Source organism: Schistocerca serialis, chromosome 11, assembly GCF_023864345.2.
Source record: "Schistocerca serialis cubense isolate TAMUIC-IGC-003099 chromosome 11, iqSchSeri2.2, whole genome shotgun sequence".
NCBI lineage: Eukaryota > Metazoa > Arthropoda > Insecta > Orthoptera > Acrididae > Schistocerca > Schistocerca serialis.
Window position 1 is genome coordinate 100098671 of NC_064648.1, and position 23350 is coordinate 100122020.

The 23350-nt window shown below is 35.8% G+C and overlaps 1 protein-coding gene across 1 annotated transcript in view; it reads left to right on the forward strand.

The window, feature by feature from the left end:
- The first annotated feature begins 18810 nt into the window (after positions 1-18810).
- Positions 18811-23350, forward strand: part of LOC126426486 (zinc finger protein 492-like) — an 86970-nt gene continuing 82430 nt past the window's right edge. The window contains exons 1-2 of the mRNA XM_050088396.1: positions 18811-18992; positions 22145-22234. Coding sequence (XP_049944353.1) covers positions 22232-22234 — 3 coding nt within the window. The 5' untranslated portion in view covers positions 18811-18992; positions 22145-22231. The remainder of the gene's footprint in view (positions 18993-22144; positions 22235-23350) is intronic.

Consider the following 23350-nt stretch of genomic DNA (forward strand, 5'->3'; position numbering starts at 1 on the left):
ACCAAATAATGCTCTCACATAAGTAGAATAGTGCTACCTTAAGGAACATAAATGTCACCTAGAAGCATTATCATATCCTTTCTTTCCAGGTGGATTCTTTCTCTTATTGTATGTATAAAGGTAAATTACCCAACTCTTCCAAATGTTACACATCCTTTCATTGAATTGTATATATGTCCTTGTCTTATTGTTTATGTCTGTTCAAGGTTTTTCCTTTTGCTGGTGTCTGTCTATAATAATATGAGTCCATGTACAACATGATGGTTGTCGTATATTTATACTCTTTTTGATTTTGGGAATGACAGATGTAATGTTTTCAGATATTTCCCTCTGTTTCTTAAGAAATGTTTTCTTATGTTTATGAATGATTTCAAGCATTTTTGTTACCTCTATATGTAATGGAAATGTGTCCTGAAGACACTTAATTATTTAAATAAAATATATTTTATATAATTTAATGTGTTTCATTGATTCTTGGATGATGAGATTGTTACCTTAGTGATAGCAGCATAGTTGCAGATCGGCGATATGAACCAAGTAGACTATAATCTCAATGTTGGTATAAACTATATTTGGTGCCAGTAAGGGAATTCTTTCAGAATTTAATTTAATACAGGTGCCAAGTGTTCAACTTCTACTCTTCTGTTTCAAACCTTACACACCTGCGAAGTTAACTAACTGTGTCAACGTTTATTTCATTCATTTGCCACATGAACACAAAAAGGAAGCATGGAAGATAAACTGTTAAGCACTGAGCAACTGAAATGTAACAACATTTCTTGCACACAGCTGCATCGATTTTGGACAATACAGACCACCTTGAAGATGATGATACATTATGTACATCTGATCATGTTATTCAGAATATATTCAAATGCAACTGTAACATTCAGTGACAGGAAATGGAATCAGGTGTAATTATTAATACATGGAGATTAATTTAACATTACAGTTGCTTTTGAATACATTCTGAATAACATGATGTACATCTCAAGTGTTATTACTTTAACAATCGTCTGCAGCAATCAAAATTGGTTGTAATGAATAAATTGATATATCTGTGAGCAAGAAATGTTGTTCACAATGTAATGTAACAGTTAATGTCTGTCTCGAACCCAGGCTAATGCTACTGCAATTGTAAATGTCAAATGCATGTAGTAATTAAAATTTGATTTAGTTAATTGGTTGAATTCTTGAGCATGGTGTACCTTAGTAATTTTCTGACTCTGAAATTATACTACAGAATGTTTAGAACAATGTCGGGAAGAACATAATTTTTCCCCACAGAGTATATGACAAATCTTGTCTTAAGTTCTTGTTATCTTCCTTCTTATAATTGACTTATTGAAAGCAAAATTTATCATATCTTGAAAATAGCTACAATTATAAAGGTCTGCAATGTTTGAGGCACAAAGGACAGTGGACGATAACAACATAGGTTGGTGGACTTCTCTTACATTATGTTCTTTCAAAGTAGAGAATACGTTAGCTCGAAAAATGTGTTGATCATTACATCTCCTTGAAAGAATCTACTCCTAAAATCTGTGACAGAGTTCTCTGAACATGTGCCCTCTTGCAGCTACAGCATGCACTGTTTGTTTCAACAAGTGATTATCCAAAGAAGCTAATTGCTTTGAAAAGTACTTTGTGGATAGCCAAAACCAACTTGTGTGCCTGACTTTACAAAGATTTGACCAAAATGTGACATGAGCATTATTTAAAAAAAATTAAAAAAATATCTGCACCTGTTTCATTACAGGTAAAAGCATTTTGTGAATTTCAAGAGTGTATGCAACTCCGCCTGTCACTGCCAATTCATCTTCACTCACCTAAAGTTACAATGGCTACAGAGAAATTAGAAAATTCATTTTTTGTAGGAGCTCTACTTTTCCCTTTGTCAATATAAAAGCTGTGCAGTTTCAACAAATGAGTTCATCAACAAACCAATAAATGTATATATCATAACCATGATCAAATTTCAAAAACAATGCATTGTAGATGTGCACTATAATGAGATGTCCCACAGGTTATAACAAACACTGTACCTGTAGACTTCCTTTCATTTTGTAATATGATTGATGCCTTTAAAACTGTATTAACTATGAATTTCCAGACTGTACTAACTGTAAGATCATAGTGAGCAGCAGGTAATTCTTTGGTGTTAGCTGTTTCCACATAGTTTCTAAAAACTGTGCAAGTATGCTGCAATACTGATCTCACTGTTACTATACAGGGCATCCAACTTCGCTTTTAACAGCTTACTTTGTGCAATAAGAAAAGCAGTTGGGTGCATGGCATGCAGGTCTTACCTATACGGACTGAAAACAATGTAACATTCACTTTCCTTGTTCACACCTAAAAATTACTGTTTATGCGAAAAGAGAAAAGCTATACAGTGATTAATTCAAGGAGGAGAGCCTTTCAAAATGTTTCTACTGTCACATCTTAACTTACTTTGTATGACAATAAGCATGAGTACATACTTTCGCACTGTGCACATAATGAATATCATCTCCATCCTGCTTCCTACTTTGTTCTGAGATGCTGACATGTTGATTAAATTGCAATGAATATCACATCTCTAGTATGTATCGTTACAACTTAAGCAAGCAGTGGAAAATTTTAATACTGTCAAGAAATGTCCTATCATTTACTGCACCACTCTTTCCAATTACTCACTGGGTCAGGTTGGCAGATGTAATGTATCCAAACTAGTTTGTTATGTATGCAGCATTCTTAAAAATTTTCATTGAAAGCAGTTTTTATCTTTTTTCCACAAGGCAAAGTGTATTTGAGGACATTACTCGGTTGGTTAACCCTTTTTTTCGCTATCAGTTGGAAGGGAATCGAAAGTGTGCACCTCTCGCACAAATTTTCATACCTCCATAATGTCCTCATCATGAAACAGAGCCCTGTTTTAGAACAGAGACTAAGGAAATGGTCTATCACTCTACATGTACAGTTTTGGTACAAAGTGGCAAAACCCATTAACAGCTGTAGTGAGAGAAAATACACGTTTCCAGATGTAATAAGTGAAGTGAGCAACATACAAATATTATTTTATAAATGTCCACAATTATCGTCTTAGCAGAAAGCAACCCTTTTCAGTTAATCTGAAAATTGTAAACACCTGGTGTAGGTCTGTCAATGATGACAAAGTTATCACGTCACTAACTTTTAGGGCCTTTAGATATTTGGAATACACAGACCTGGAAAGGTGAGTACTCTCAACACAAAATCTTCAACAAATTAAAGTTTGTTGACTCACTGTCTTCACTGCTTGGAAAGTTAGAGACTTCCAATATGTAACACTGGCAAGCAGGTGAGATAACATGGTATCCTGAGACATTATGCAGGAGTATATCACCTTTGTGTTTTGTGGGATTCACCTCAAAAATGCAGTTTTTTGGCTAAAGTTTACAGTGGGCTGCCTATGTGCAGATGTTGGCAACACCCATGCATGTATGATTAAGAGCGAATGTGTTCTTACTTTTGACAATAAAATCTGATCACATATCTTCCACCACTCATGTTTTAATTTGAAAAAAAATCATAAGAAACATTGATTCACAAATCACCTGTTCTGCAATCTTTAATTTCCCTGAGAGCCCTTTGTAAAGTTTTACCGTTTTGTTTTTTCGTATCACTCTGCATACCATTAACACATCTAACTTTCAAATAACAGTCCCTCAGTAAAAAACAAACACACATTGCTTTTCAATTTTGCACTTCTGGAGAAAGAGTGTCACAAGTTTCATGTGAAGGCCTACGCTAATTTATAAAACATATATGAATCTGAATTTTAAGGAGTATGAAGAATCGGAAGTCTGTGGAAAATATCTCTATTTTGTAATTTTGATGTAAAATTCAATAATATATGTTAAGAGGAGAGAAATTTGTGAATTTTCTTTACTAAATTTACCCAATATCTCTGAAGCACTGGTTCATCAGGAGCCAGTAGATAGCCACTGTTAAACACCATATTGTTTACACCACTTTCACACAATTACACAACTATTTTGTCTGTATTTCGTTGTTAAAACGCTCTGAGAATATAACTTTGTCAACTTTTATTTTTATGTACAATGTGTACCTTATTTATCGTTCTCAACCTTAGCCATAGAAATGTTTCAGCTGTCTTGTTTATCGTTGTATTCGCTGTAGAAAACACTCTTTCAGCATTAGTCGATGAATTGGAAAACACAAAAGTGAGGTCAATAATTTAGATAATTTTGGAAATATTGATTCTCTTACTTTATACATTGAACTGCAATCCAGAACACTGTTGGGACTGTGGTCACAATGTTAATATTAGTATTTGGCAGCTTTCTCCATTCTGTGCCTAGATGTTGTAATTCGTTGTCTCCAATTAAATTCCAAAATTATGATGCAAGTCCAAAAAATGATGAATTAGATTTGGTCTTTCCATTTTCAGGGTTAAGAGCTTCTAACATCTTCAAGTTGTATCCTCCAAACAGAAAAATTCCGAAACCTCTCAAAAGAAAAAAATATAATTATTTATACCATTCACATTCAGCATAACCTCCCAATAAAAAATTCCATAACCTACCAATAATACAATGTGACTAACCTCCTAATAAAAAATGTGACTCATATGTAACCTTTCAATAATTAATTGACTGTGAATCCAAACTGGTAAATTTTGGACATCAGCAGTGCTGCGTCATGGCCCTGAAAGATCATACTGAATAAATTAAAAATTCTTACCTCAATAAGGTCGCCGGATAACACATATATACCTGCTCCCATAAGAAATTTTTCTGGCACGGCCCAGTGCAATGCTGGCCCATAGATTTGTCATGTATAAAAAGAAACAACTGATTTTTTTCTTTACAATGAACGGGATGACCATGGATTGGACAAATTAGTAAATTCTTTAAATTGAGATGAATGATTGTCAAAAGTTAATTTTTATAAGAAAGATTATTACTAAGATATTTTTTTAAAAACATTTACATGGGACTTAATATAACAATACTACATATGTGTGAGGCTGCTTTTTTACCTTATACTACATCGCTCAGGCTCCGCCATCGCTCCCCACGACCAGCCCAGCCAACTCCACACACTCGAGTGCTAGCAACTACTTACTCCTACTACCACACAGTTCCTACTGCATACAACACTGCTCTCTGGTCTGAGATTCTCTTACAGCTTACATATCGCAGGCAGCGTGTGAGCAATCCATCGGAAATACATCTGCTCAAGTGTGCTAGCAACAAATTCCTCAATCATGGACCTCTTACAAAGTCATCAAACGAAATTTCCTGCTTATTTCTTCAACACCTTCGATGTAGAAGTTTAAACATTGAAGCTTGAAATCTTTCAGTTCCTGGGTTCCTTGGGTTTAGCTTTTGGTTCCTGTGAGAGGAATTTTAGAACCAAAATACGTATCATCTAATGGTTTACAGTTACTGGGATTTTTATACTGCATATTCTCCATCATTACCTTAGAGAGGTATTCATCTTTTATGAAGCAGTCCTAAATTGGTCTGAGTGTACTAGCTACATCTTGATAAATGATATGGATTTATGATGATTCACTCTGGACTTTCAATTTCAAATCGTCGAATAAGGGTAGTATGAAATTCAGAAATTGAAGGAACAATTTTGTATTTGGACCGTTTAATATCTGCAATACGTTCGTAGTTTCATTGCCAAGAAATTGTTCACTCAAGACAGTATTGGTAAAATACAACTTTAAGACCTCACTTTGCACAATACGTCGAGCAATAACCATCTTTAAAGAAAGCCAGTGTGTTTGGCATGGGTGTAGTATCTTGTGGGACTTTACATTTACGAAATCTTGAAATTCGCTCAGCCCAGCTACACACTTAGAACTGGAGTACAAATAGTTGTAAAAATTTCTTGTGAGACCTTTAATTTCTCTATACAGTCTGAGGCATGCATAGGTAGCACAAACTACAAATGAATGACAAATACGTTTCATTGTGAAAAGGAGTGGTGTGCCCTTCTCCAGCAACGTTTTAATTGAAAATGAATGATACTTTTACAAAATCTGCACGAAAACCAATCATGTTTCTTTTGTATGGTATGTCACGGTCATTAAAAATGTAACAATATGTTCATACTGATTATTGCTAGTAGCATCATTCAGAGGAATAAGTTGAAGGAATTCATCTTTGGTTTTATCATTTGTCATTACATGAACTACCATACATAAATATTTTATGCAATCCTTGTCAATGGACTCGTCTACAAGGGAAAATGTGATTTTTTTCCATAAGTTCAGCGAGTTGAGTAAAACTTCCCTTCCCAGTCACATTATTTATAATGGCTGTTCATTTTATTCTCTTGCACTCTATATGCCTTGAATTTTCAGAATATGGACATGCCACTGCTTTTATCTGATTTGGAAGTGCTCTATTATTCTTATTGTTAGATCGTGTTCACAAACAAAACTAGCAAGATGTATTCCACCTTCCTTTACAGTTTTACTTAATTGGTTTTAATGCATACAGAAGACACTTCAGCTGATTTAAGCTATTTCACAACAATACTACAATTTTTCATATTTTTTTCTCTGTGGTATCTTTCTTCATATTATCTGAAACTGAAGTGTTGGTAACACAGAGAACAATAAATTTAAAAAAAGGGACCTCTCTTACTTTTACTTAACAACCAACGAAAAATAATATCATGTTCCCATTCTTTATTACTTCTTGTGCTTTATTTTGCGGTTTTGCTTCTTAACACTCTCAATGAGGCATCATAATATATACTTGTACCCATATTTAATTATTTAATGCTCAACCTACATAGCCAACACCTAAACTGGGATACATTCAGTAAAACTGAAATGGTGCACAAGTGCAACTGTCTTTATTTTATTTGGATCATCAATGATTACCAAACGGATTCATGCAGATTGGTATTACATCACCCATGCAATACTGTGTACTGCATCGTTAAAAATTAGTTTATAGAGAGAAATTAAAATTAAAATTAAAAATCGAAAGATTTCGGAGAAAAACCCATATTTTCGACAAAGCATGCCTAGCTGGGAAATCTTTTGCAGATCAGAAGATCTGGCAATGTTGTCACTGCAGCAAAATTTCGTTTTTGCGTCCTCCCACACAGTAGCATGATGTCATGTGCTTTGAATACCAGAGTGCTATTGACCATTGTCGGATGCAGTCATGTGCTGGTGCTATCAACACACAGTAGAAGTCTATAGCATGATAAAATTACTTGATAGTTGATGTCTGTCAGTTGTGGCTTCAGTGTAGCCACATTGGCTGCCAGCTGCTGCTTGGTTATAGGCGACACTCATGCACTGCAGATCATTTCACAAATGCTGTTAATGTGTAATATGAAGAAATGTTAGAAGTGGCTACAACAAGGAATGTCAGAAATGTGAGACGCTTTGTCAACAGTTGATGTTAAGTGACCGATGACTGAGCCATTCTAGATGATGTCGTTTGTAGTCCTGAACTTAATCTCATGTCCTAAGCTAACCACAGCCTTGTGATGTATTCAAGAAAATGTTGGTCAACAATCTCCAGCATATCACAATGGCTTTGTTCATTCCAGTTCATGCTAACAGGTAATATCAAACAGAAAAAATTAGTTTCATCATTTAACAAAAACTAATTTCTCGATATCATTGGTTACCTGGAACTATCCTCACACTGGCTTCACTGCCGCATTATCAACTGATGAGCAGCCCTCGTTGACACATGGTTGCAGATTGTAGGTGACACAGGTAGATTCCAGACGAAAAAGAATAATAGGAAGAAAAAATAAGGACAAATGAGTCAGTATAATGACTTAAATGAGGTGGAAAAGAATTATAAATAAAAGAATTACATTTAAACCACTTAACCAAATTAAAATAATAAATAAACTCTTGTGATTAGATTTAGAAATGAAAACAGATCGCTAGATTTGATGAGGTTCGAACCTACGACCTTCAACACAACAGAGTAATGCACCAACCATTACACACTGCTACAACAGTTGTTATATTTATACTGTGATGACCCAATCACAATGGTAAATTACAGCCTTCAAAATTCAGCTTCATGCAATGTCATTCATAGCTTGTCTAATGTAAGCCGATACCTGTGGCTATGATAACTGTATATGTTGCTCTGAGTCACCTCTTGTGCAGAAGTATCCAGTAGTATTTGGTTGGTGCTATGTATGAGATGTGTATTTCATTAGCATATCGGTGTGTGTGTTTTGTTTTTGGTGTGGTTATCGTGTGTGATGGAATACTAAATAGAAGTACCAGACCCTTGATTCAGAACCCAAACACATCAAGAAAGAACGCTGGACAAGAAATTGGAAACGAACTGATTAATTATTGTGAAGTTTGGCAATGGAAAGGGTTTTGGGCGTGATGTTGAGTGGAGGAAACCATCTCCAACACGTGAAGTGTCAATTACCATGCAATTTCAAACAGACTATAATACACATCTTCTTCAGCACCAGGATCCAGATGCCATTCAGTTTCGCGCATTTCCCCTTTTTACTGAAATTCGTGGGTTATCATCTCTGTGGGCTCTCTGTTGTCTTCTAGCTGCAAGGATTAGATAAGATTAGATTCAGTTTTTGTTCCATAGACCCAAAAACGAGACGATTCTTGTGAGTGTGGAGCAAGTCAGAAAGTATAGCACAAAATAACATAAAACATTTGAATATAATATTCACGATCCTGATAATTTGTTAGGAAATTCTCAAAATATGTGAATACATGACAGTATCCTGGAACTGCTAATAGTTACAGAATTAATACACTGTCAGAATTAAACATAGTTATGCACTGTCAAAACTGAAATCTAACTGACATTTTTACTTAAGCTGGTGTAACATCCTTGTTAAGATATTCATCTATAGATTAGCAGGAGCTGCCTATCAAAATGTCTTGCAATCTCTGTTTAACTTGTGCGTTATCTGAAACCAAGTTTTTAAATGTTGCTGGCTATTTATTGTAAATGTGTGTTCCTAAATATTTGACCCCTTTTTGGACCAAGGTAATTGATTTTAGATATTTATTATTATTCCTTGTGTTGATACTATTGGTTGCAAATACAGACATATTACTTGCGAAAAATTCTGTTAAGGGGGGACAGTGGCAGTCTTGCACTGATATATTTGTAAATCCATATCTTTGCCATTTTTTGTTCAATCTCATTTAAATTTTGCACACTTATGTATTGAGATCTAATATGATTTTTTTTAAATCAGAATTTTCAATAACAATCTGATGCAGTGAGATAATTTTGAATTTTTTATTGCATTATTGTTTTAAGGTACACTTTTTCATAATTTCGAGACAAATTTGGCAAATTTTTTTAATGGTAAAATAATCTACACTAATAGGTGTACAATTAAGTGCAGTAATTTTTTGGTAAATTAATGCTACTATTTTCTGTGATATTTTGGATTCGAACATTTTTTACAAACAAACTTTTCAATATATTATCAAGCACAAAACTGTGTATAATATCTCTATTAAAATTTTGTTCCACTTAAATATTGCTTCAAAGTGAAAGAATAGGTGTGCCAAATTTCACTGCAATCCTTCTGGTAGTTTCTGATATCTGTGTTCCTGAAAGCAGAAAACATTAAGTTGCAAAAAAATCTATCATACCTTAGCTAAAACTGCCCATATCCATATTCCATTTCTTCCTTATCATCCTCTGCAGCTTTTTTAGCTTCTCTGCTCCTTTGCCTAGCAATTTTTTGTATGTTATGGACTGAAGTCTCTGCCTTTGCGATTCTTTGCTTGTCGATGATCTGCAGTATCTGTTCAGTGAAGACTCCAGGTGTAAAGCCCAACTTGCTGAGGATGCGAAATCTTGTTACATTCCCATCATTAAACACTGCTGCAGCTTCCAAAGCAGAAATCTTCACCACCAAATTGAAAACAAACGCAGTCTTTGAACATCTTTTCCAAGTAAGAGCATTGAAACTTTGATTTGGGTTCTATGTTTTCAGATGAAGACATTTTCCTAGCAGTTCTGGTGAAGCCAGTGCTCTAAAAGTTAGTTTAATGGCCATTGAAACCTCATAAGGAAGGTTATTTCCCCAGTTTCCTAACTCTTCAAAAATTTGCACCATTCATTAGAACAGAGGCCATGTTGAGGTGTAGTGTCGGCTGACAAGTAATGAAACCAAATGGCCCATACTGCTTTCCTCATATTGTCCAAGCTTGTGAGGTTACGTCTAATTGCAGCACCATAATAGACTTGTAGGCTGTCAATTCTCGTCTTTGTTAGTCTGTTTTTACCTCCCAGTGGCTTCCCATCCTCTAGTAGCTTGCCTTTATTGTCTACAACAAGACTTCGGAGTCGTCTACCCATCCTCTTCTGAATGTGGCCTAAGCACTCCAGTTTCTCAATAGTGCAATATTTTCCATAGGGCTGACTTTCAACTACATTCTTGAAAGCACTAGAGTCTCCATCTCCTAAATACTGTACGTATCTTACTCCATACTTTTGTAAAAATCTATGGAACTTGAATTTCATACCTGCAGCTTCCATCTTACCACTGGAGCCTGCATAATTTCTGCTACAAACATCTTTATGGACTTCTTGTCATTCTGTTTCTTTACCTGCATCAATATATTTCTTGTGCAAGGAACATGCAGAACAATATTTAGACATCACTGCTAAGTCTAATACTTTTCCAGCGTCGACACTAATGATTGTTGAAACTCCATGCAGTGAAGTATGACCCCTCTTCATCCAGGAACTGTCACAGGAAAGTGCTATATCGCTGCTATTAGTTGCTTCACAATTTTCTTGAATTGCCCCAGGACTGCCATATTCATACTCTCTTTACTTACTTCTGCAACTGCATTGAGGAGAGCAGTACTCATTGCAGAAAATTTTAGGGGAGGACCAGGCATGTTCATAATACCACATAAAAAGTTTCCACCATCTCTTCCAATCCCTATACATCTTAGTCCATAAGCAAATCTAATATTGGCTTCATAGATTCTATTACTGTCCTTTGACGTCTTGAATGGCCTGTCAGCATCACAGTTTTGACACAAAATGTGCAATGTGCAAACCAAATCTTCTCTCTTTCCATCAACAACCAAATCCACATTTCCTCCACAAACGGAGCACTTGCAGGCTTTTCTAAGGGCTTCTGCCACCATTTCCAGATCCACAATTCTGAAACCTGTATTTCTGTCATGATTTGTTTCTTCTGACACAATGACTGTCCCTCTGCAGGCCCAACCCTAACCTCAATGTCAGTTTTTCGCTTTATATTGGAAATATGGGACTTCCTATATTTTTTAAATACTTTACCAGGCCTAGGCATTGTAAAAAGGGATCAACTGATTCAACCTTGCACAAAGAATGGCACAATAAATCAAGCGTCACTCGCATTCCACTGAACAGCACAAAACTTGTGTACAACACTCCACAGCCTTCTATACCGAACTGTTTCAACCAGAAAATGGCTCCACAGCCTTCTTTACAACACTGCTGTTATGTATACAAAAAAATCACAGCCTTCTAAAGCTATATTTACTAGGTTCACAGGACAAATTCTGCAATAAAATTTTTCCTCCATTTGGTACATTGAAAAGCGGGCTTGGCGCATTACACTGCTTAGGGTTTTAATTTTTTATGCCGTTTGTAGTTCGAATTTAAAGGAAAAATTTGCGATAATAATCTCAATTATATTTACTATCAAATAAGCAAATAAAAATAATTTGTAAATTTTTCATTACTTCTGCCACTGTCTCCCCTTAATGAATAAATATACTGGGAAGCAGTGGTTAAAATACCAAATTCGTTGAAGAGGTTTCTACGTGATACTTTTGGATTTACACCACAAATAAGTCTTTTGGACTCTAAAAACTTTTGTGCAGTTTGACGAGTTACTCAAGAGTATGAGCCCATATGACATTATAGAAGGAAAGCAAGCTAAATATGCATGTTTTTTTTTTTTTTTTTAATATTTAGATCTCCTCCATCTGACGCAATTCACATTGCAAATACAGACTTGTTTAGGTGTTTCAGCAATTCCGTGGTATGCCCTTCCAAACAAAATTTATTATCAAGTTGTAATCCCAGCAACTTGACACTGTCAGCCTCTTCTATGTGCAGGTCTTGATATGTTATATAAATTCTGGAAGGAAGTCTCTTACAGATTCTGAACTGTATGTAGTGGGTCTTGTCAAAGTTTAATGGTGGTGGACTAGGTTTAAACCACTTATTAAAGTCAGTGAAAATTTGATTAGCAGCCATTTCTAAAGCTGTAGTTGATTTTCTATTTATTGCAATGTTTGTATCATCTGCAAACAGAACAAACTTATCATCTAGCAATGTAATAGATGAGAGGTCATTATGTACACAAGAAACAGGATCCAAGATGGAACCATGAGGAACATCACATGTAATTTCCTCATTGAGCAAAAAGGACTTTTCCATCTTCCTGGCGGGATCAAATGATATAGCTAGGAACGAAAAAAACGATCTCTTAATCTCGCTAAAAAGAAAACTGTATGAGCTGAGAGGAACAAATGTTATTGTTTTTTCAGTGCCACACCGCTACGACTTGATAGAATGGTCCTGTGTAAATAAAGAAATTGAAACTGCAAATAAAGAGATGCAAAATATTTGCAAGCGGTTTGAAAATGTAACATTTGTGAACATCAGCAACTTAGGGAAAAGATTTCACACAACACATGGTTCCCATCTAAATGTACTGGGAAAAAACGTAATAGTAACTAAAATCTTAGAACTTGTAAATAAAATCTCAAATGTGCAGTGTGATGATAGAAAAGTCATACCTCTAATGGACAGGAAGTGTGTGTATCCTGTAGAATCCAATGTGAAATCTGCTATCAGTGAAGCTACACCTCTCCAAGACAAATGTGAAATTTTATTAATGCAAGTGAACACTCCAAATGTTAATAATTCACAGAAAGGCACAGCAGTTACGGAACAACAAACACCAGAAATAAGTGAAACAGCAGCAGCACCATCATTATCAGCAGAAGCAGCAGCAGTAACAGAACCAACATCGACTGGAGCAGCAACACAGCAATGCTTAAGGAGGAGCCAAAGGAAAAATACATCTGTGTCATTCAGTGATAATTTTTTATGGTTTCAAGCCAAGAAGAAAATAAACATGTGAAAAACCAGCCTGCTAACTCACAGATAAGTCACAACAACATCCTATTTTTAAACATTCAGGATCTTGAAAATAAAGTTGAAATTCTGGATGAGTCATTGCCACAGAATAAGTATTCTTTCTTATGTATATCAGAACATTGGCTTAAACCAGAACAAATACAATACTATGTACCAGAAGGTTATAAATATGGGAACAGTTTTTGTAGATCTCAGTACCGTAATGGTGGTACTGTTATCTATGTTTCAAATGAAATAGAGTGTAGAGAACTAGATCTTGGTTGGGCATGTGTAGAGAAACACTTTGAAATTGCCGGGATCATATGTGATATAATGAAACTTATCGTAGTATGTATCTACCATTCCCCTGACTCAGATGATAAAACTTTTTTAGATAATTTAGACAGTGTACTCTGCCACACAACGAAATGGAAACAGTATGTAACTGTAATTGGGGGAGACTTTAATTCAAGCTTTGATGTAACATGTAACAAACCCAGTGTAAATAAGTTACTGAATATGCTGAGGCAGCACAACTTCCATCATGTAAATTCAGAACCAACAAGACTACAAGCGTGCTTGGATAATGCTTTTGTCAACTGTGCTCGTGATATGTACTCCACCAAGGTAAAGGAGTTTGTTTTCTCAGACCACTCCATGTTAACAGTAAAGTTAAGACATTTTATAAAAGGAGATGAGAGCAAGGCTGGACAAAAGTTAACAAAATCTAATACCTTAATATTAACAAAACACAATCTCATAAAACTAACACACCAGTTGAGCATAACAAACTGGGACAAATTATTTCAAAACTGTGATTCCAGTGCCCAAACAGTTTATGAAACATTCCACAATTACTTAACAGGTATTTTAAAAGCCCATCTTGTTCAAAAGAAATACCATAAAACAAGAAAAGGTACATTTTGGTACACCAAAGAACTGGAGATTCTAAAAAATAAGCTACTGCTGTTGAAGCGCCTTGCCAAAGTAAACAATTCTAATGAAATTAAGGATCTTGAAAAAATCACTAAGAAGCTGTATAAGAAAGAGTTGCAATTAGCAAAACTAAGATACAACACAAATTTCATAAAAAATAGTAAAAACCAATGCAAAACAGCCTGGTCAGTAATTAATACTGTTAAAGGTGATGGTTCAGATGGCTCTGAGCACTATGGGACTTAACATCTATGGTCATCAGTCCCCTAGAACTTAGAACTACTTAAACCTAACTAACCTAAGGACATCACACAACACCCAGCCATCACGAGGCAGAGAAAATCCCTGACCCCGCCGGGAATCGAACCCGGGAACCCGAGCGTGGGAAGCGAGAACGCTACCGCACGACCACGAGATGCGGGCTGTTAAAGGTGAAGTCAGAAACTTCGACAAGACAGTCCCAATACCAGCAGATACATTGAATAAATATTTTGTAAGCTGTGCTGATGATATCAAAAAGCTGATCAGTAAACCCAATGTAACATATATAGATTATCTGAAGAGAGCAAACCTAAATCATAATAGGGCCGGATCATCATTGAAACACTTCAGAGAGGTATGCCAACATGAAGTTCTTAAAATAGTCAAAGAAATGAAAAATTCATACAGTACAGATATTTTTAATATGTCAAACAATCTATTGAAAGAAATCATACATTACATTGCAGCACCATTAACGTATTCTATAAACCTGTGTCTCATAGAAGGGTTTTTTCCTGATCCTCTCAAACTATCCAAGGTAACTCCAGTTTTTAAGAAGGGTGTCAAATCAGATCCTGCAAACTACAGACCAATTTCACTAATTACAGTACTAGGAAAAGTCTTTGAAGGCATAATATATAAGCAGATGTATGAGTACCTAGAACTAAATGGTATGTTAAGTGCATCACAGTTTGGTTACAGAAAAGGAAGGTCAGCTATACATGCCATAGAGCTCTTAGTCAGAGACATTCTAGCAGCATTTGAGGACCATGCGCACGCACAGGTAACCTTATGTGATCTGAGCAAAGCTTTTGACTGTGTTGACCACTCACTTCTGCTCTCTAAACTTGAGTACTATGGAATATGTGATAAAAGTTTAAAACTCATCAAATCATACCTCAATGAAAGGAACCAGGTGGTGAGTTCAGGAAGTCATCTGTCAAACATACTCGAGGTTCAAAATGGAGTGCCACAGGGATCTAAATTGGGACCACTTCTTTTCCTTGTACACATAAATGACTTACCAGGAAATATAGATGTAAAGACATATATGTATGCAGATGACACAACTTTTCTATCTGTAAACCATGTACTTGATAACCTTTTAAGTGATATGAAATTGGCAAAAGAAAATGCAACATCATGGTTTAATGCCAATGGTCTGCTATTAAATGAGGAAAAGACCCAGAATATGTGGTTCAGTCTATCAAAGACTACAAAAATAGAAAAACAAAAGGCAAAGTTTTTAGGTATTGTACTTGACAACAGTCTAACATGGAACTCTCATGTTGATCACATAGTGGTTAGGTTGTCAAGAGTTATATATTTGTTGAAGAGACTGATGTGTTGTGTGACATTTGAGTACGTAAGGACAGCGTACTTTGCCTTTTTTCAATCTATTTTAAGGTATGGGTTAATACTCTGGGGAAACAGCAGAAAAATAAATGAAATTATGGTGATCCAGAAGAAAGCAATCAGAGTAATGGCTAAGGTAGATAATAGAACACATTGTAAACCATTGTTCACTAAATATGGAATTTTAACAGTAATTAATTTATATATTCTTGACAGTGTTAACTACATACTTGCTGAACTACCTAATTTAAGTGTAACAAATGAAAGACATGGCTACTATACAAGAACGTGTACTTCTCTGCTGTTGCCACAAAATAGATTAGCCAAAACTAACAATAGTCATAAGTATATGGCAATTAAAATATATAACAAATTGTCTAAAAATGGGTCAATCAAGCCTGACAAATTATTTAAAGACAATGTTCATAACTTCTTGTTAACCAATCCATTCTATTCATTAGAAGAATTTTTAGAAATGCCTAATATCAACTTAAATGTGTAAAAAAAATTTTTTTGTAAAATTAATAGGTTAAGTGAACTGACGAAGTCTATTGCATGTAACAATGCTGAATGACTAATAAAGAATCTGAATCTGAATTAATTCCCAATAAGATGGAAATTAATTGCTTATTCCACCTGTATTTTGATACAACACCCTTTGTTTCCTGTTAATTAGGTAAGACTCAAACCATTTTGCAGCACTGTCAGTGACTCTGTAATATTCTAAATTACTTAAGATAATTCTGTGATTCACACAGTCAAAGGCTTTTAACAGGTCACAGAAAATTCCAGTAGCCTCTAATTTGATATCTAATGAATAATGTAGGTTCTCACTGTTCATGTAAATAGCCTTCTCTACACTGGAACCCTTAAGGATCTCAAACTGTGGCTTGGGCAAAATATTATTTGCAGTCAGATGCTTAAGAAGGTACTTGAACACAAACTTTTCCAATATTTTTTTTATAAAACCAGTAAAAGTGAAATTGACCAATTGTTTGACAGTATCTCTTTTATCTCCCTTCTTGTAAAGAGGCTGATCTTAATCACATTTTTAGCGAGTCTGGAAATATTCTGCAACAGCTGATCTATTAATCTCTCCTTTCTACAGTTGCCCTTCTGCTCTTCTACTCGTTTTTCGGCCTTTTTCGGCATGCGAGCATCTTTGGCCAATGTCAGGTGATCACGTAAGTTCCAGGTAGATTTGTAGATTACCACAATGTTCTGTACTGTCAAAATTTTTCCGTGCGATCAGTAATGTCCTTAATGAAAGGTAGGAAAACTTTCGTTTTCACAGGCACTTGTGCATCGCTATGATTTTTGCCCAGCGTTCTTAAAGCTCTGGTTACTTCAGCACGCGAATAAACATTATTGAGCAATGCCTTGATGAGCTGTTTTAATTCCATGTCCAGTGACACAGGTTTGCAAATGTTCCTTGCTCTGTTCGCCAATGTTTTTATGGTGCCTCGCTTTTGTTGTAGTTGGTGGCTCGAATTCTAGTGTATGTGAGATTTTGGTAAACTATCTGGCTTAAGTTATCATCTTCTTTCTTGAAAACTAGTAGATTAAGAAAATTTAACCTTTCACCTACTCACGATAATCTGACTCTTCAGATTAAGGCCGTTGAGATTGTTGTGGAAACGACATAGTTCCTCTCTGCCATACATCCACAAAACAAATGTATCATTTTCATAGAGGAAACAAATATTCAGTTTTTTGTTGGTAGTTTCCAATGCCTGCGTCTCGAATTTTTCCATAAAATATTCGCTATAACTGTGGCTAAAGGGTCTCCTCAGCCACATCACCCATATATTAATAGAATTCATCGTTCCATTTGAAACACAAGGTCGTGAGGCAATATTTAAACAGTTCTGCAATATCAGGAAGCTATTGTTCGGAACCATTGTACATAGCGATACTACATCAAAACTAATTAATGTTTCCTTCGACTGGACCATTATGTCGTTTAATTTACCGATATAATGTGCCCAATTCTTGATATAGGAGTCCAATTGGCCCGCATAAGGTCGTGAGAATGCTGTCAAGAGTACATCATAATAACCTGGAGCATTTTATTAATTGATATACTTTATTCTACCCAACAGCAGATGAAAATGAAGAGCATGGCGTTATGACAGTAAGCAAAACTATTTATTTTACTTGTGGCAGTCCTGTGAACTGACAAACAAGATCAGGTCAACTGCCCAGTGAGCAAGTACATTGATTTCTCGTGCAACAGTTGTTATTGTCAGAACATAGGATCATGCAATATTTCAAACAATAATATTGTTTTGTTTCGCTGCAAAAGTTGCCAGAGTTTGGAAATACATAGAAAACAACATATGAACGCGATAAATTATATAATTCATTTGTTCAATTTGCAATCAGTTGCTGTTATGGCTTACAAACACATGCTCATATGAAAAAGTTCCTGGTGCGGCGAAACGCTCACAGAAAGCTCCTCAGGCTTGTTTGATCCGTTCTGCATAACTTCTGCCTGTCTTTTGCAAAGTAAGCAAGTTAGACACAGCACACATGCACGTCGTCGAGGGCCATCGTGTTCGCTATGACGACAGAGGTCTATCTGACGCGTCCCAGGTAGAAATATTGCGCTGCAATATTGTACCGTTCTTGGCGTCATACTTTCGGACAACGTGTTGACACAATAGTAGAGAACGTGTGAGGGCCGTTAAAACAAAAAGTGCACGGTAAAGTGCGCAGGCCTTTTTTAGTATTTGTAAAGAGAGATTTGAAATACAGTAAATAATTGTGGAATTACTACAGGCACTATGACCACACCAAATATAATTAAAAGAAGCCTTAATCATGCAATCGCCAGCGTATCATTTGAAACGATAAAACAACAAAAATCTACTAAATTACAAAAAAATTTTACTGTGGAGAATACTGGCCATCTAGCCCATCATATTATATTCTAACTTAAAAATCATATTAGGAATCAGATGTAAAATTTTAAAGAAATACAAGTAAAGCATTTATAAATAGTCAGAAAACGAAGAGAGTACATTCCCTTGAAACAAAAGCAGCCTTTATAGGGTTGGTCTTCCAAAGTTTATTGTCTTTGAGCATAATGCTAAACCCAAGCAGAAGCCATGTTGTCATTTGTGAAACAGTGGAATTTCGGCGTCCAGATGGTAAATAAGTAACTGGGTTTTGTAAACTAGGATGATACAAACACGAAAATTTAGTCCGGAAAAAAGCTGATGCTCCATTAGTATTATTATTATTATTGTTGATTTGAACTCACGGAACCAGCAAATATCTTTTGATTCTGTGGTGAGTATACCAATATAGTATTGTACTAATTTACTGTTATTTACCGCGTAAACTTGAAAGTGATTTTATTCTGTATCTAAACATCTGTGATTAGATCACCTTAAGCAAGTTTGACGATATTCTCAGACAACATGTGAATGCTTCAGGTTATGTTTGTCGCATTTTCAATGATTAGGTGAATTATGACATAATTGATTTTCATACAAGAATTTGGCACATATGTGTACGGACATTGGGCAGATGTGAAAAATACCAGGTCGACGTGAATATAGGTATATTGCTTCTAGTAAAGTGCTTGTTATTTTCGCCCCATCCCATAAGATTATTACATGTCTCGTTGGTGAATCGTAAAAGAAACAGTCTATATAGTATCCAAATGATGTAAAAATGTTTGCTAAGGGACGAGTTCGTATTGTGAGCTGTTGTATCATATGGACCAGTACTTCAGTTTCAAGTACCTGCGGTTATTATGTCAATTCAGGAATGGTTCGGATCAAAGAAAGTACCGTATCTGTTTAGAATGCTTAGGGCGTTCATCTAGTGTGTACTGCTCCACCGATCCCTAAATCATGTGTAATAATGTGCGTGCTCCAGGATAGTTTTGTGTAAGGATAATGGAACAGGTTTTCGGACGTTTTTAAAGAAAGGGTAATTGGTCCAGGAATTGATATCAGAGCCAAACAGAATATTGGCAATTTCACTAGGTTTTGTAAGGCAATGAGTATTAAATGTCAGTGATCATCAAGAATTAATTGTTCCATTGCATGATGTGAGGACTATAGTATGCAGCATTCTTTAGTAAATGGATGCTGACTACTGGATGACAGCAGTTGCTCTAAATTGAGTATACAACTATTAATCTGAACGATGGAAGCCTCAGAGGAGAAGCTGTATTAAAAATGCACATTAAAGTAATCTAAAAAAGTGTGTTTTGCTTTCTGGTGAACTGTCTTTGGTATTTGATTCTAATTTTGTGCGTGCCAGCCCAGAATGAAATAATGGAATGAATAAAATACAGAGTGAAATGTGGGTTTTGATTTCACCTTGGTTGATGATCAGTACAAATTCTGTTCTATTTTTATTGAGTGTTAATAAGCACATGATTGTACACCTGTGGGATTATGGTATACAGTAAGATAGTGTCAAAATAAAGCCACAGGCATGGCATTAATGGAGCTTGTGGACACTTAACAGTGAGAAGCACACACAGGCCTTCATCTAAAAAATGACCCTAAACTCCATTTCAACATTTCTTGTTCATATGTAAAATTGAGTGTGACTATAGTAAATGGTATTTTTTTGTAAATTCACTATGCTGTATTGCTTCATCATAATTCAGTAGTTAGAATTCATGCAGAAGAAATAAATTAAGTTTTCTACGGTACTTACAATAGGACAGTGTACCTTAAGCCAGTGCACTTGTTTCCACTGCATATGATTCTGATGTTATAATATTTTGAGATTGTGTGTTCTCAGGGGTGCCACAAGTTCTGGAAATCACGGAATTTCAAACATGTCAGGGAAATATCAGGGAAGTTTGGAAAAAGAGAGAGAGAGAGAGAGGGGGGGGGGGGGAGAAACCAACACTGTAAAAACCTTGTTTCTATCTCAGTAGATAAAATGGCTTGTTTGCTGATGTCAGCATCATCCTGGCTGGGTGCCGCTTCCATACTCCTCTTTCCTAGTGCTTCTCCTCTCTCTGCCACTCCCTTCAGCTTGTAGTCATTCCTGACACTACTTCTTGCCACTAGCATAGCAGCTGCTGATGAGAGGCAGGGAGGCACAAGGAATGCTTTGTTTGGATCTGATTCTCAGAGACTGTTGCGCAGTGGCTGGAGGTGGCGGTCAAGTGTGCATGAGTTATGTTTCAGTGTTTGTGTGATTGTATGTTTGCTCCTATTTTCTGACAAAGGCAATGGCCAAAAATTTAGTTGTGAGAGTGTAGTTGTCTTTTCTCTGTGCCTGTCTGCGGCTCAGCGATCATCTTTATGGTGAGTTGCTACCTATCCTCATTAGTGCTGACTCTCATAGTATTTGCACAAGTTATCTGTTGCAGGGATTGATCACTGCAGTCTCATTTCAACTACATGGTGTGTGTGACATGTGAATAGCTGGTCACACAAGTGAACTTCCATGGCGGGCAAACCACAGGCCATTTCTGCCTATCTGAACCCCAGCATTTCCCATTAATCTGCAAGCCCTGCCTATCTGATATAGTCTCATCGATCTACCCACAGCCAGGTCTGTTTGTGTGACACATAATGCAGGGGATTTTCTTGGTTTGTCTATGGACCTGGGACTGCGATGCTCCTCGGCAGGCCTGAGGCAACAGGCAGTGGATTACAGGAATTGTGACTGTCTGACGACAAGTACATTGTACAGTACAGCATTGTATAGACATTTTATTTATTCTAGTACATTTTGGCACCTTGAAAGTAGTTTATATATTAGGAATTATGGTCAATAGTAAGAAGAAAATTGTTGCAGTCTTTGGTGGTTTGTACGCTATGTACTCGTATATTTCTTGAAAGAAAAATCGCGCAATACCTCTAAAATAATAGGTTGGTGATAACTGACAATAACGAACATAGCAGGCAGTCACATATAGTGTTGGTTTACACAACTCTTCCTCACTTTATGTACTTCTTTTGAGATACCTACATTGTTATGAGGTTATTTCTGAGATCTGTCTTGCAACTCCAAGGAAATGCATGTTCTTTTCACCAAATGTGTTTTGTTTTGTTGAAAATATAATAACAAAAGTGGTCTTAATGATATAGACCATCTACAAACAGTTCATTACAAAAGATGTTGATATTAGTGCTTAAGATTTTTGCTCACACGGGGGAGAAATACAAAAGTCATTTACATTTTTTGTCAGGTCATATTTTTACTTACTCTTCAGATATCAAAATTTATCAGGGAAAAATACCAAAACTTGTCTGAAAATCAGGGAATATTTCTTGGGGAAACTTGTGGCAACCCTGGTTCTGACCCTTTGAAACTAAAAGTTGTAACTCAGCTCTTGAAATTTGAATCTGTATCCTTGCCCAGTGTTAAAAGTTACTTTCTGTGTAGTGACTAATTTTCTGTAGGCAGTAGTGGACTGAAAATTGAGTATAACTGGTTGTATCTGATTCATTGTTTTACAGGGACAGAAACTGTAGTTATGGTCAACAAGAAAAATATTTGGACAAAAAAAAGAGGGAACAGATGAGATATGCACTGAACCAGGCCCTATGGTAAGTGACCTTGTATATCATGCAGTATATTGTGGGAATAAATATAATTCATATTGGGTTGATGGAACCGAGAGTAATTCAGCCTAATGGTTTTTTTTTCTTTTTTAAAGAAAGAAACAGTAATCTGTTGATGTTAAATATGACATTTTACAACACTGTTAAAATTTGGTGAGTGCCAAACCACACATAGAAAGGGGGAGAGATTTAATTTTTGATGAGAATGAAAATGATTCTATGATGAATATTAGCAATATAAGTAAATTTAAAGATAGTACAGGTGCAGGTACTGCATAATAATATTACCTATTTAGTATGGAAAAGGAATTGTGTTTTATTTATTAATTTAGATGTGTATTAGGTTTTAGGATACCACCAGTCTGCAATGGCTTGTGACATAGTTGTGCTGTTTTGTGATGTATTGTGTGATGTTGATCTTCGGTGTGTTTGATATGGAGTGGAAATGAAATAGGGTGTGGTGTATGAAGAGGGGGCATGCTCTGGTGGTTTAATTATGTGGCAACGATGTGTTTGGGAGGTATGTTACTGTGTCATTTAGTATGCTTTTGTCATCATGATGTAGAGTCTATGAAATCATGGCATAGTGGAGTATATTGTGCCGAATATTGTCATACAAAACGTAATGTCGTAAAATTTAAACTGTATTCTTAGGTGCATGCGTAACCATTGAGCAAGCAGATCAAAATTTTTAATTAAATCATGGGAGAAGGTAGGTGGATCAGTGTTTATTAAAATATTAAATGTTCGACTCAATTGTTAGTAAACATTGATCCACCTACCTTCTCCTATCACTTCATCAAAAAAGTTGAGTCACTTGCCTCCTCCCATAATTTAATTAAAAACCATTGATTCACTTATGATGTTTTTTTATTTTCTCATGGGTTCCACTAACTTGTCCTATGTGACTCATTGTTAGTCATGTTCACTTTCCATAATTTACTGTGCATACAGTTACCAGCAGCAACAAGCAATGGAAAAGCCGCTGACACCATAAGTGCACTTTCACTCAAGGCTTGAGCTATGTAGGTGAACTGGAGAGTGAGATACCACTTTTTGTTGTTGTGGCTAAGATTTATTGGTATTTAGGGTTAGGGTTGA